The sequence below is a fragment of the Artemia franciscana genome, chromosome 1 (assembly GCF_032884065.1).
Source record: "Artemia franciscana chromosome 1, ASM3288406v1, whole genome shotgun sequence".
In the NCBI taxonomy this organism is placed as follows: domain Eukaryota; kingdom Metazoa; phylum Arthropoda; class Branchiopoda; order Anostraca; family Artemiidae; genus Artemia; species Artemia franciscana.
This window is the reverse complement of record NC_088863.1, coordinates 2,724,777-2,740,555: the sequence shown is the minus strand read 5'-3', so window position 1 is coordinate 2,740,555 and position 15,779 is coordinate 2,724,777. Positions and strand designations below refer to the sequence as shown.

Sequence of the window (15,779 nt, the reverse complement as noted above, 5' to 3'; positions counted from 1 at the left end):
TATGAAGTGGGAATATATCAAGATTCAGTCAGACACAGACACTGCTACCAGCTCAAAAGTGGTTTGCTAGAGTCTGACATAGTGGAAATAGGTTTTTACAAAAATCTGAGGGTTGAGAATTGAATACTTTTTCGAGTTAGAGACATATGAAAGAGGAATATGGTATACTCAAAAATGGTATACTAGAGTACAAACTGAGTGAATTAGATTTTTACCAAAGTCTGAAAAAAATGAACCTGATTCCTTCTATAGTTAAATGCATATGAATTGGCAATTTATCAAGATTAAGTCAGAGACTGACACTACTACCAGCTCAAAAGTGGTATACTGGAGTCAGACATAGGTTAACTAGGTTTTTACCAAAGTCTTAGAGGGATGAATTGGATGCTTTTTAGTGTTAGAGACATATGATGTTGGAATTTATGAAGATTCAGTCAAAAAAGACACTACTACCAGCTCAAAATTGGTATTCCAGAGTGAAATAAGTTTTTTTTACCAAAGTCAGAATGAGATGAATTGGATTCTTTTTAGTGTTAGAGATATATATCGTGGAAATTAATCAAGATTAAGTCAGAAACAGATACTGCTACCAGCTCACGAGTGGTATAGTGACTTACAAATTGTATACTATAGTCTTATATAGGTGAACTAGGTTTTTACCAAAGTCTAAGAGTGATGGATTGGATTTTTTTTAATGTTACAGACGTATGAAGTGGGAATATATCAAGAATCAGTCAGACAAAAACACTACTACCAGCTCACAAGTGGTATAGTTGCTTAAAAATGTTATAGTAGAGTCTGATACAGCTGAACCAGGTTTTTGCCAAAGTCTTAGAGAGATGATTTGGATTCTTTTTAGTGTTAGAGATATTTAACATGGGAATTAATCAAGATTCAGTCAGAAACAGATACTGCTATCAGCTCACGAGTAGTATATTGACTAACTAATTGTATACTAGAGTCTGATATAGGTGAACTAGGTTTTTACCAAAGTCTAAGAGTGATGGATAGGATTTTTTTAGTGTTAGAGACGTGTGTAGTGGGAATTCATCAAGAATCAGTCAGACAAAAACACTACTACCAGCTCACAAGTGGTATAGTGGCTTAAAAATGGTATAGTAGAGTCTGATATAGCTGATCTAGGTTTTTGCCAAAGTCTGAGAGAGATGAATTGGATTCTTTTTAGTGTTAGAGACATATGAAGTGGGAATTTATCAAGATACAGTCAGACAAAAACACTTACTACCAACTCTCAATTGGTATACTAGAGTGTAGTATAGGTGAACTAGAGTTTTTACCAAAGTCAGAAGGAGACGAATTGGATTCTTTTTAGTGTTAGAGACATAAAACATGGGAATTTATCAAGATTCAGTCAGACACGGATACTGCTACCAGCTCATAAGTGGTATACTAGAGTCTGCTGTAGGTGACCTAATCAAGATTAAGTCAGACGCAGACACTACGGCCAGCTCACACATGGTATAGTGGCTTACAAATGGTTTAATAGAATCTGATATAGGTGAACTAGGTTTTTACCAAAGTCTAAGAGATATGAATTGGATTCTTCTTAATTTTAGAGACATATGAAGTGGGAATTTATCAAGATTCAGTCAGACACGGATACTGCTACCAGCTCATAAGTGGTATACTAGAGTCTGCTGTAGGTGACCTAATCAAGATTAAGTCATACGCAGACACTACGACCAGCTCACACATGGTATAGTGGCTTACAAATGGTTTACTAGAATCTGATATAGGTGAACTAGGTTTTTACCAAAGTCTAAGAGACATGAATTGGATTCTTCTTAATTTTAGAGACATATGAAGTGGGAATTTATCAAGATTCAGTCAGAAACACACACTATTATCAACTCACAAATGGTATAATAGGGTCTGATATAGGTGAGCTAGGTCTTCACCAAAGTCTGAGACAAATGAATTGGATTTTTTTTATGTTAGAGACACTTTAAGTGGGAATTTTTCAAGATTCAGTCAGACACAGACACACCTATCAGCTTACATGTGGTATTCTAAAGACTGATATAGGTGAATTAGGTTCTTACCAAAGTCTGAAAGATATAAATTGGATTATTTTTAGTGTTAGAGACATACAACGTGGGAATTTATCAAGATTCAGTTAGACACAGATACTGCTACCAGCTCATAATTAGTAGACTAGGGTCTGATATAGGTAACTTAATCAAGATTAAGTCAGACATAGACAATACTACAACCTCACAAGTGATATAGTGGCTTAAAAATGGTTAACTAGAGTCTGATATGCTTGAACTAGTGTTACGAGGGGGAGGGGGGTGTATTTGTATTAGACTTTACTAGGGGGTTGATTATTAGTAATGTTGCTGGGAACTTTCCTAGAGTGAGTATAATATAAGGGACATTCAAATAAAGATAATACTATGGGAGCTGTATAGTTGAGGAATTAGAATGGAAGGACTCTGTTAATAGTCCCCAATTTTCTGGTAGATAGAGTCATCTCAGCGATGTTCGGGTCTTCTGAGTTGTGTAGATTCCTTTGAGAGCGTACCTAAAGACCGTAGAAACTGTACCTGGTGCCTGGGACCATAAACAAAGACGACTAATAAACAATAATTTTATTTCAGTACTCATATACAACTCTAGACAAGATAATTTCTATATAAAATTGTATTGATTATATTGCATCGACACCGGAATAAAACTAACTCTCGGAATTTTGCCACCGAAACTTATTATATGAAGACAGGATTTCTAAATCCTGTCTTATTTGCGTAGTTCAACCTCTTCCAAAAGAGGTATTATGGTTTTGCAATACAACTGGTATTTCGTAACTATAGCATGTGATTTAACCTCCACTAAAAGAGTTATTCCCATTTCACAATATATCAAGGATTTTCCCAATCAGTTCTTTGGGTTCAAAGAAACTAGTTGATTCTATTTGGTAGAAATTGGTTTTTATTGGCTAGTTCAAAAAGGAACACATTTACTTGCTGTATTGAAAACAACAAACAAATCGAAGCCGTATCTAGGAGCAAGTATCTTACGGAATAATGAATTTAACTTTAAAACCTGAGATGTTTCTAAGATTCTTATGTTGAAATTTTCTAAAGGAAATGAATGAGGGATCGGTCTTGAATTTTATAGGGGGGATTGTAGGCCTGTATATCACATATCCCTTATCCCGCTGTAGAATGATGTCCTCATCATTCAGACTGACCTCCTTTTGAATTTTATGTTTCCTTAAAATTCTTTAACGTTTATTAAACATTCTTTTTATAATAACTTCACCTCATTACAATTATTTTACCTTTGTTTAAATTATAATCCTGTACCTTGCATTAATATTGAGCACTTGAATAACAATTGGGTTTACACATGAATACCTGATTTCAATGTTTTTTATTGTAATCAAACTTACTTTATTATAATTCAACTGTTTATTTATTTATTGCATTTAGCTTTCAATTGATCCCAGGTATTCTTAAACATTTAAGTGTACAATTAGATTAAAATTACATCATAATAAAATCACTATTGGGACATTTTCGTAATTTTTCACCAAGCTAATTTTTCAATTCACTGTTGGCACATTCTTTTAACATTCATCACTAAGTTTATAATGTTTTTTTTCACAGCAATAGCATAATTTTCACGTCTCTGCCCATTTCACTGATTGAGTTGGTATGTTATCTGTCTTGCTAATTAACTTCAGTTTTCAGTTTTTCACCTCAAAGTATTTTTACTGTTTACAATTTTCACGAATTGTTAAAGTTTGTAATGTTTTTTAAACGTTTGTTAATTTGTCTTATGAGTCGATTGACTTAGATAGTTCTTAAAGCCTTATTTGGTATGTCGACAAGCGAATTGCAAAATTAGGACTTATATTAACATTTTCTAATCTTCATAAGTGTTCGTGATGTTGCTCATGTTGGGTTTCTACATAATTTGATGCAGGCGATCCGTTGAAAGTCGTAGTCCTTGTTGGTGTCTACGTGAGAGTGTGGTGGGAGTATCTTCTCAGCTGATTACTGCGTTTTTTCAGGTCTACATATTTCAGTTGGAAGGATACAGATGATTGTAGGACAGTAGCTGGTTCTTGCTTCCATACAGTTGGTATTATTTGAGGTGTCTTATCTTGGTTGATTGCTGTTGAGTCGAATCAGATGTGTGATGTTTTGTGCATTCTTCGGCAGTGGATAAATCATTACAGTAGGTGTTACTCGTTTCTTGATTTTTGACCATGACGTATCGTTGGTCAGTGCCAGAGCATGCCAATTCCTATAACAAAAATTTCTTGGCAGAATCATATTCTTAATACACAAAATGACACATAATGGTAACGTAACAATATAATCATTTTTACAACATATATATAGCACATGATCATTAATGAATAATATCTTATAGGTTATTATTTTGACACTATCTATGTGTCACTACTCTGACATGTAAATCCGAGAGCACTGTTCTAATAGGATGGTTAAGTACATGATAAATATTAGAGGTCGTAAGTTTACGTATTATATATTCTCCAAATTCTTTATGCCTCCAATGCATGATTTGGTCAAAAAGAAACACAATTTATTGCGTCATAGCCTTTCAACTATCATGCATCAGAAATATTTTTGCCTTGGGGACAGAATATCATAATTTAAAAGACACAACCTCTTACTTCTCTTGTATATCTATAAAAAATGGATAAGTACTTGGTAATTGTTTGAGGTCTTGATGTTACATAAAAAAAAAATTCTGCCAAACGTTCAATATTTTTGATGTAGTTGTATCGAAAAAAAACACAACTAATTGTGTCATAGCCTTTCAACGATCATACATCAACAATATTTCTATACGGTAGGGAGGAGATATATAAATGAACAGGAGAAGACCTCTTAACTCTTTTGTACTGTTGTATCCTCCCAGTTCTGATTGCTTACATATCTCCGGAAGCAGTGGGGTTAAACGAAAGTAAAACAGTTCAAAATAGGAATGAAACCTTTTTATTGACAGTGAACAGATATAAAATTTAACTGGATATTTCGAACACATAGTCAGTGTTCATCATCAGCTGATGATTGCTGTCTATGTGTTCGAAATATCCAGTTAAATTTTATATCCGTTCACTGTCAATAAAAAGGTTTCATCCCTATCTTGAACCGTTTTACTTTCGTCATGGAAAGGCAGTGCGGTCTTCGAAGTTATCTAAGTGGGGTTTAATTGATGCATTTCTTTTGCATCAATTATATCGTTTTTTGTTCTTCTTCGTCTTAAGAGCTTTCCATAGTTTACTGGTAGCAGTGCCCTTATTGTTAGTTAAATAAGAAATACCATAAATATGGTGATTAGAATATTGTACCTTGAATTTGGCGAGAACAATCCATACTGATTTTCCTCGTATTTTAATCTTATATCATACACAGGCCAAATAATTTAAATCATACACACGATATTTTTGACAGATTAAAAATATCATTCTCAATATGATGTCCTTAAGACAGCGTCAAAAAGACATGCTAAAAGGAATGCTGAAATTCAATAAGCCTCTCACGAACAAAGTCTATGATCGAAAGATACTCATATATGACCAGTTTTCTCAAGAAATAATTGAAAATTCATTACTTCAAAAAGAACTTAATGAATGAATTGGGTTTCTTGATGCGCATGAACCTTCATTCCTCTTGAGAACCAGTTCTTGAAAGTTCATGCGTTTACTTTTGTCCGCCAACTTCTGAAAACATTTCCTGGACTGTTCAAGATATAAAGGAGAGCTTGTACTGCCAGTATTATTTCAAATTTACTGGCAACATCATACGGCTATTGCTAGAAGAATTGACACAGGGGGCTTTCTGACAGTGTCATATCTGATGATTTTAATCAGGTTTTTTGTCAGTATACTAGTTCTATTTGCCCGGAAGAAGACTTATTTACGCTGAGATACAAAATTGGCACGGACACTCTTGACTATTACAACCTGTCTAGGTCTGGAACCACAGAGGAACAAATGGACCGTATCTTGGTTCAAATTGTGGAAGGATTATTTGACAATTTGGCAACAATGGGTTATGCACCCTCCATCCGATGTCCAAAAGGAAATTCTGTAGAACAAGTAGCTGAACGACTATATAATAAAATCAAAAGCAACATAAGCGACACTTCTAACACTTTATTCAACAGAGATGTCGGGTCGCTCGCAAGTTTTAGTCAGGAGAGACCGTTGTTGGTGATTCTAGATCGGGACTTAGCGACTTGCTTACATCATACGTGGACCTATCAAGCACTTATTGCGGATGTTTTTGATAATAAATCAGGATTAGTCGTAGTTAAGGAGAAGGATGAAAACAGTTGCAAGGAAAAGAAAATCACTTGGGAACTGAATAATGACGACAAATTCTGGATGGATCAGAAAGGAAGTGTTATTCCGTTCGTAGCTGAAGCTCTGCATCAGGAAATTGACTCTTATAGATCTGATACTGAGAAAGTCAGAAGGCTTAAAGAAACAATGACAGAAGATGAGGTGGATTTGACTTGTACAAACCGTCAAATCACTTCAGCTGTGCCCTCTTTGCCGCAGCTTGATGAAAAGTATAAAAGAATTGAGATGCACACTTCATTGACTCAAGCCATCTTGGATCAAGTGAAAGTGAGACATTTAGATGTTTATTTTGAATCAGACAACAAAATAATGACCAAATTAAATTTGGGAAAGACCTCATCATGAAATTTTTTTCTGATCAGTCGATGGGAAACCCCGACGATAAGCTTTGCTGGTTTTTAATTTACTTCATTTGTGCGTCTAAGACCTCATCATGAAATTCTTTCTAATTAGTCGATGGGAAACCCCGACGATAAGCTTCGCTTGTTTCTAATTTACTTCATTTGTGCACCTTTCATTTCTCAGGAAGAGTGTAATAAGTGTCAACAAGCATTGGTTGATTCTGGATGAAATCTGACGGCATTACACTATATCAAGCAGTGGAAGGCTTATTCTCCGCCACAAGTATCCACCACCACTGGTGGTGACTACTACTTTTGGGGTGGCACAAAGGCTGCCTCTCTTTTTAGCAAACTTGCAAAAGTTTAAGCATCATTCATGGAAGGTGTTAAGAGCCCTGTCATAAAGCAACATAATATTCCTGTTACAATAATTGTGGACAATTTAATGGAATTAAAGCATTTGGTCGAAGTTGACGATTATTGCTATTTTGACCCTCGTCTAAACAGCGTTATTGACAAGAATTTCAAGCCAAAATCTTCATTTCAAGAGTGTATGGTCATTGTTCTAGGCAGTGGTAATTTTAATGAATATTAAAACTTGCAGGATTATTGCAAGGGAAAGGGCCCCACTGTGCAAAAGAGGATTATCTATGGTACTACATGTTTGGAAAATGGAGCTCAATTTTTGCACCAGCTGAATCTTCTTAGACAAGAAATGTGACTTCATTCTTTATTTTTCGACCTGAATTTGTATTTATTTATTTTCGGAGAGGTACTTTTGTTTAATTTCTTAATTGTGTTGAATATATCTGCCTTTTACCTCTCTAAAAAAAATTTCCGTGGGTTTTTGCCAGCTCCTAGGATGAGGTCGTATTAGTATGGTTAGTGAAGGTGCAAACACTTATGAAAATAGTTACGAAATTCGGTGATTATTTCGTAATAATTTTCTTCGTTTTTCGGGCCATTCATTGAAAATAACTGTATGCCTTCTACTACTTCACAGCAAAATTCAATATTATGAAACTCAGATGTAAAGGATGGGTGAAGCCTTTTGGCTTCTCTCCTTAGTTTGGGGGTTTTCCTTAGGTTCAAAATTGTCAAATGTGGCCTCCAGCGTTCCTGGTCTGCGAATAGTATGTCACACCTACTGGCCTCTTCAGTAATGTTTTCCGAAACTGGACTCAAACTAGCCATAACTGTTTCCTCATTGTTCAATTTCGCACATAAAATTTGTTCATAAAATGTTCCGAGGCCTTGGAAATCGAATTGTAGCTGGTTTTTGGTAAACTCATGTTGAAAAAGAGAAATGGCCCATATAAATCCATTTTTTGTTATTTCAACTTCATCATTGTTTTTCAAGTGAATAACTTTCAATGTAACATGGAAAGAAGTTTGTTTAATTAGGGCTTTTGATAGTCTCGCATCCTTTTGACCTATATGGTTTTGTATAACTGAGGTCTTTTCTTTTATGTGGACATTTTTTATTTGAATTGCGAAAAAATAATTGGGCCGAGGTTCTCTCATTTTGTTAGGTTTCTTTTTCCTTGATAGGTGTGCTTAACAAACTTTCTAAGAAAAAAATTCATATTTAATTTATATTAATTTACTAATGATTAGGTAGAAATATTCTGTTGATGGCACTGTTTTGTTAATAGCTGTCACTAAAGGGTTTTATTGTTGCATTTCTAAATATACTTTTTTGTGGGAAACAATGAAAGAATACTCCCTTGCAAATATTTGACTTGCAAAAAAATATTTTAATTACTTTGGTGGCACAAGAGAAAAAAATGGGTGTAGCAAATAGCAGTTAATTTTATTAGATTTCTGAAAAGTTAATTTCATAATCATTTGTAATGCTTAAAATAGGTCCTTTACCTGTGGTCTGGTTACTGTCTGATTTTAATAAGTGGGGGGTCATGAATTTCAAATGGAATTCTTTGCTGCATCTTTTATGATTATCTCCGATGTACATTAAATATTGTTTCAGACTCTCAGGGAGTTGAAGATTAGTCAAGGTATAGTGGATATCTGTTTTTCTTATAGTAAGACTATATGTTTCCAGCATTGTTGTATTAAACTTGGTTTATTTGGGGCAATACGAATTATTTTGTAAATCAACTGTATGTGAAAACATAAAGGGCTTACGCAGTCTGTTAGTTTTCGTATACAATAATATATCTTATTGGTAGTATCTTTGATCCGAAGTTTCTCATCATTTGTGTCGAATTTAATTGTTACATTTTTTAATTCCTCATACTGTTCTTCATACAGATAATGTTTTGAATTGTACACCATGTATGGATTTTTTCCCGCATTGTACCATAAATAAGTTCTTAGACCACACTGCTTTTCAATTTACGAAAAATTAAGCAAAGAAAAAACGGGTTTTAATTTCGATAAAGCAGTGAACAAAAATAAAATATAAAAACTACACTTTAACTTAGAAAACAAAAATACTTCGAATATTTCGGCCCCACGTCCGAGAGCCTTTCTCAAAGGAAAAAGAATTACAACCGACAATTTGAGAACTTTTTAAGACATCACAAAAAAAAACACGATAACTAAAACACAACGAAAATATATATATATATATATATATATATATATATATATATATATATATATATATATATATATATATATATATATATATATATATATATATATATATATATATATATATATATATATACAGTAAAATAAATAAGAACAACTCACATTATAAAACAAAACTCCCAGCACTGATGTTAATAATCTTATAACAAAACCAAAGCAAATTTTTATAATGAAACCATGGATTCCTTTCCTCTGCAACAATTTGTGAATAAATGAGAATCTATTAAAAATGAAAATTGTATATACATGGACAAAACAAAAGAAAATCACCCAACCCCAGATCCAAAAAGAATCTTACAGGTTAATGAAACAAACTTATGAATTGTAAATTGAATAAATTTTTTCATTTGCTAGTTTAGCTGCAGTCTGTTGACTTCTCAGAGCATTGACCTTGCTTTGACTTTCGTTCGCAAGGTTATCACATGTTTCGGGACAATTATGTAAATCAATACTCGTTGAAGTTTTTAACTGGTCTTTAATTAAACTATTATAAGTTGAATTTATCTTAAAATCCCTTTTATCTCTATTAATACTAATACCCCCAAATCAGAAAACATTTTATCTTATTTTGATAAAACAAACATTTGAATCCGCTATAGTGGAACATCTGTATAATTTTCCTCATCACAATATTTTATTTGATCAGACAAAAATTGTTGCTAAGTCTCTAGGACTTTTAAAAAGTTTCTGAGAAATTATAGAAATAAAATAGATTGTTTTATTGATGTATTAGCGTACAGAATTTTAATTGCTAAAACATTATATCTTACTAACTTTCTAAGGCAATTTTTGCTTAATTAGATATTTTTATCTAAAAAAATTCCCACGGCAAACGAAATGCAAGATCGCAAGCTTCATACATTAAAATTAAGCTTGTGTTGAATTTTAACCAAGACCAAAATTATAGGCCCTATAATCACCTCTTTATCACAGAGTATTCAGGCCATCTGGAGTTTGCAGGAACTTGTGGCTAAGTTTTAGTGACTAGTTGTATCTGCCTTGTCATTACTACTTGACCAGGCGGTTTCTTTAACCAAAGCAACAAATCGTCTAGAATTTATCATTTAAAACAAGTTTACTCATATAAATACCATTCTAAATTGATATCAAAGCTAGTAGCATATGTTTGAATGGCAAAAACCAATGCCTATTATGATAATACAAATGTGCAGTACTTCCTTTGCATTACTTCCTATTAATAGTATTACAGGACTGCTGAGCAGTGTGGCCATTAAGAGGTCATCCTACCTCAGTAATCAAAATGAAAAAAAAGGGAAAATTTTCCTAACATTGGTAACAATATTTTTTTATATCATTAATAGGTAGTGTGGTCTACCTTATCTTATATTTTAAAACTTTATCTAACAACAAGCCGTTTTTTTAACTAACACTGTTAACATTTAATCATCCGCCTTAACCTTTTTTCAACAAGTAGTGTAACTCTAACACAGCCTGCATTTACCCCAAACTTGATTCGACAAAAATCACTGATAACGGATAATGCTTTAAAGTTTTATTTTTCCTAATGTATATTGTATCTAGTGTGTTATAGAGTCAATGGTTAGATGAAAAAAAGTACTTTACCTGGAATCAGAGACCCTTAAATAACTAAAATAATTTTTTTTATTTAAACTAATCACTTAAATGACATTTTCTATAAGGAACATGAAGATCATGACAATTTTGATGACCATATTTATACAAACCAATACAGAAGACATCGTAAAACATAGAATAATATTCCAGCATGAGAATTCACTTATAACCAGTAACAACGCATGGAAAATACTCATTAAAGTAGACCCTAAACCATTTGAAACATTATTCCAACAAGTAATAAGACTGGCAAAAAATACTAACAAACTAAAACAATACATTTTCCAATTCCTAAGATCAGACAAAGGACTACAATCGAGTAAGAATGCAAATAACGAGAAAAAGGATATCCCGCCTCTTACCTACCCCTAACTCAAAACGAAGAAACTAATAGATGATTACGATGTAAAAATTGCTGAAATTGATAAGGCCATAGGATTTGGAGTAGCCACAGAAAAGGAGAGAAGAAACAGATCGACGTATGAAAACCAAAACCCTATTACAAGTGATATAGAAACCCCCAATATAAACAAACCAATTAAAACACAATTAAGAGAAAGAAAATTTTACGATGCACAATACGTGTTGTTAAATGAATTACCCACCGTATGGAATTTCTTCAAAGAGTTATGGAACAGACCAAAGTTACCTAATACATCTAATAAAAAACTAAAAACAAAGAAATAAATTAACCTGATATAAAACCAACCGATGTCCTAGCCAACCCTATTTCAAATATTCCTCAAAATACACAGAAAACCACCCCAACCGAAATTCAATCAACTCAAATTGAATCTAACTTTGTAACGCAAAGAAATAGAATACCAGATATAATAAAAGGTATCGAAAGTATAAAAGTAACTTACAATACTACCAGTGGTATTTTGACACAGAAATATAAATTTAAATGCCAGTGCTTTTGCAAAATAATAATAAATGCTACGACGGAAATGACAAAAATCAACACAACCTCCCCTATTCTCAATATTACTAATAATAATAATACAGATACGACCACTAATAAAGCGTAGGAAATCTCGAAATGTAAATCAAGAAATATACAATTACCTCTACCTTCTGAGAATCCAGACCGAAAACGAAGAAACTACATCCAAAACGGAATATACACCAACAACAGACATGGAAGAAGCATTCCCCACAGCAATACCTGCAGCTACTGACCCACAACCAATGGAGTTAGATGCCTCAATTTCAGAAATTACTACGAAAACCATCCCTAACTTACTAATACCAAATAACAACGATGAAATCCTAATAACAGTAAGAAAACCAGTATGATCCACCAGTTGGATATGGACATCTTCAAGAAAAGTAAGGGTACAAGTTAGATGGAAAGTCCCTTTTGTTGACATCGACTAGGGTAATACGCAATGCATGGATGGAGACAAAAATTGCCCAGATGATAATTACAGAAGAGAATGTTAGACAATTGATGATAAGAAAACCTGTCGACGACTAGCCATGGCTGACGAACCAGCAAAAAGTGAGTTAGAACTCCTTCCAGATTCAACTATTGAAAATGCTTATAAAATATCTACTCACTAAGCCTTCCTGATATTATATAGGCAAAGGCTAGAAGCATTATTTGAACTATATAATGCAGAAATAAAAAAGCTTAAGCAGAGCACGACACAAATATTTGAAGTATTTTTCCGCAGAAGTAAATATCGAAGATCGGCAAGCTTAGTTCCAATAATTAGGGAACTTGCATCTCGCTTGTTTGGTTTGTCCACCGAAGAAGATTTAAATATACTAAGAGAAAATTTTATAAGACTAAACACAGCCATGAATACTATGTTGCATGTACAAAAAATACAGAGTTATTTCTTATAGTTATGTTTAATAAATTAAGAGTGGCCGTTAGTGGTAAATTCTTTGTTTAATTTATACGTTTTGGATGAAAATAAAAAATGTCTATGTCTATGTCTAAAAAATACAAGCGAGTATAGCCAATTATCAAAAAGACAAAATTGAAGCCATCTCCAAGAAAATTTCAAAACTGTTAAAACCATGAATTATTTAAAAAACTAGGTCGACAGAGAGATCTCTGATTTAAGTTTAACAACGTTTTCAATTGATATTGTAACAATATCATTATTGAATGTAGCTACTGAATTCGAATTTGCACTATTTGAGGTAATAGGAGGATCCCTGTCCTACGACTTAGTAGACCCCTAAAACCTGAAAAACATTATAAATGAAATAAAAACCCATTTAACATTTAGTCTCCATTTGCCAGTACAAGCAGAGACTGCTAATCTGTTCCTACATTATACCAAACAAAAGGTGCATATCACCGAAATTAGTGAACAACTTTTTACAGTAGTTACAATTCCACTAATTAATATATGACCTATACAAGATATCTACCTTCCCCATTAACATTAAAGACACCAAGTCCTTCATGAGTATCATACCAGAAGCAGAATTTATGCTAATCGATCAAGACAGAAGAAATACGCACTAGCTAACGCCCAGGAATTAAAGGAATACGTGTCATTTAAAAACTTAGTTTACCAGCTGACATTACCCATATATAACGTAAAACTAGAATCATGTATGCTAGATCTCTTTCTAAAGGAATCACAGCAACAAGATATTCCTAGCTGATGTGAAGCTCTAATAGGAAGCACAAATAGAGAAACCTGTATCAATTTACGAAACGTGTATGGTTATTTACAGTACCAAAAAAGACGGTAGGAACCCTATCCTGATACAATAATACGGAGAAAATTGACTCCAGTTATCGAACAGAAATAATGCTACAGGACGTTGGAACAATTACAATTAAAAAAGGTTGCAGACTCGTGACCAAAGAGACTAAAAGAGTACAAACACCTTTAATCACAACTAGCATATACATCATGAACCCGAAAATAATAAACTTTCAAGGAATAAACTTGTCATTCACAATCCCAAATATAAACAACGAAGAATCAAAAACATCCATATGACCAGAAATAGAGAAAATCAAAGGTAAAATGCAATTAACAAAAATAAAAGAGGCATTTGATCTACAAATACCATTATTCACTAACGAGGACCAAATATTAAAATAAGTGGAAAATCAGTGTGGATTGTTCACCATATTTATGGTATTTCTTATTTCACTAACAATAAGGGCACTGCTAACAGTAAACTATGGAAAGCTCTTAAGACGAAGAAGAACCAAAAGATAATTGAGGCACAAGAAATGCATCAATTAAACCCCATTGCTCCCGACAACATATAAGCCATCAGAACTGGGAGGATATGACAATACAAGAGAACTGAGAGGTCTTCTCCTGTACATTTATATATCCCGTCCCTACCTTAAAGAAATATTGTTGATGTATGATTGTTGAAAGGCTATCACGCAATGGATTGTGTTTTTTTTACACAATTATATCAAAAATATAAAACGGTTGGTTTTATATTTGTTATATAAACATTTTATATAAAATCAAGACGTCTAACAATTACCAAGTACTTATCCATTTTTACAGATATACAAGAGAATTAAGAGGTTGTCTCTTGTGAATTATGATATTTTGTCCCCAAGGCAAAAATCTTCCTGATGCATGATAGTTGAAAGCCTATGACGCAATAATTGTGTTTCTTTTTGACGAAATCATACATTGGAAGTATAAAGAATTTAGAGAAAATATAATACGTAAACTTAAGACCTCTAACATTTATCATGTACTCAACCATCCTTTTAGAACAGTGCTCTTAGATTTACATGTCACAGTAATGCCATATATATATTGTCAGAATAATAACGCAAAAGATATATTCATTAATTATCATGTGCTATAACAGTGTTTATATTATTATGTTACCGTTATGTGTCATTTTGCGTGCTATAACAGTGCTGTTATATGCTATAACAGTGTTTATATTATTATGTTACTTTTATGTGTCATTTTGCGTGCTATAACAGTGCTGTTATATGCTATAACAGTGTTTATATTATTACGTTACCGTTATGTGTCATTTTGCGTGTTGAGAATGTGATTCTGCCAAGAAATTATTGTTATAGGAATTTGCATGCTCTGAAACTGACCAACGATGTGTTATGGTCAAAAATCAAGAAACGAGTAACACCTACTGTCATGATTTATCAGCCGCTGAAGAATGCCCAAAACATCAAACATCTGATTCGACCCAACAGCTATCAACCAAGATAAGACAGCTCAAACAATACCAATTGTATGGAAGAAAAAAACCAGCTGCTGTCCTACAATCATCTCTATTCTTCCAACTGAACTATGTAGACCCGAGAAGACACAGTATTCAGCTGATAAGGTATATCCACCACACACTCACATAGACACCATCAAGGACTACGACTGTCAACGGATCGCCTGCATCAAACTATATAGAAACCCAACATTAGCAACATCACGAACACTTATGAAGATTGGAAAAGAACAGCAAAAGTCAAAATTTTATAAATTGTGTATTGACACACCAAGTAAGGTCTTAAGAAATATCTAAGTCAAACGACTCATAAGACAATTTAGCAAAGGTTTATAAAACAGTGCAAACCTTAACAACTCGTGAAAATTTTGAACAGTAAAAATACTTTGAGGTGGAAAACTGAGAACTGGCATTAATTAGCAAGAGAGATAATTTACCAATTCAATTAGTGAAATGGGCAGTGACACAAAAAGTATGATATAGGTGTGAAAGAAAACATTGTAAGCTTAGTGATGAACGATAAAAGAATGTGCCAACAGTGAATTGTAGAATTAACTTGGTGAAAAATTATTAAAATGTACCAATAGTGATTTTATTATGATTTAATTGTAATCTAATTGTACACTTTAATATTTTAGAATACTTGGAATCGATTG

General features: G+C 33.2%; 1 protein-coding gene across 1 annotated transcript; it reads left to right on the top strand.

Moving 5' to 3' along the window:
• Positions 1–1,350: 1,350 nt before the first annotated feature.
• LOC136033631 (protein sly1 homolog) lies at positions 1,351–15,110 on the top strand. The gene is made up of 4 exons (XM_065714440.1): positions 1,351–1,479; positions 5,885–6,634; positions 11,929–12,201; positions 14,814–15,110. Exons 1-4 carry the CDS (start codon positions 1,351–1,353, stop codon positions 15,108–15,110), a joined length of 1,449 nt encoding a protein of 482 aa, XP_065570512.1.
• The last annotated feature ends 669 nt before the right edge of the window (positions 15,111–15,779 follow it).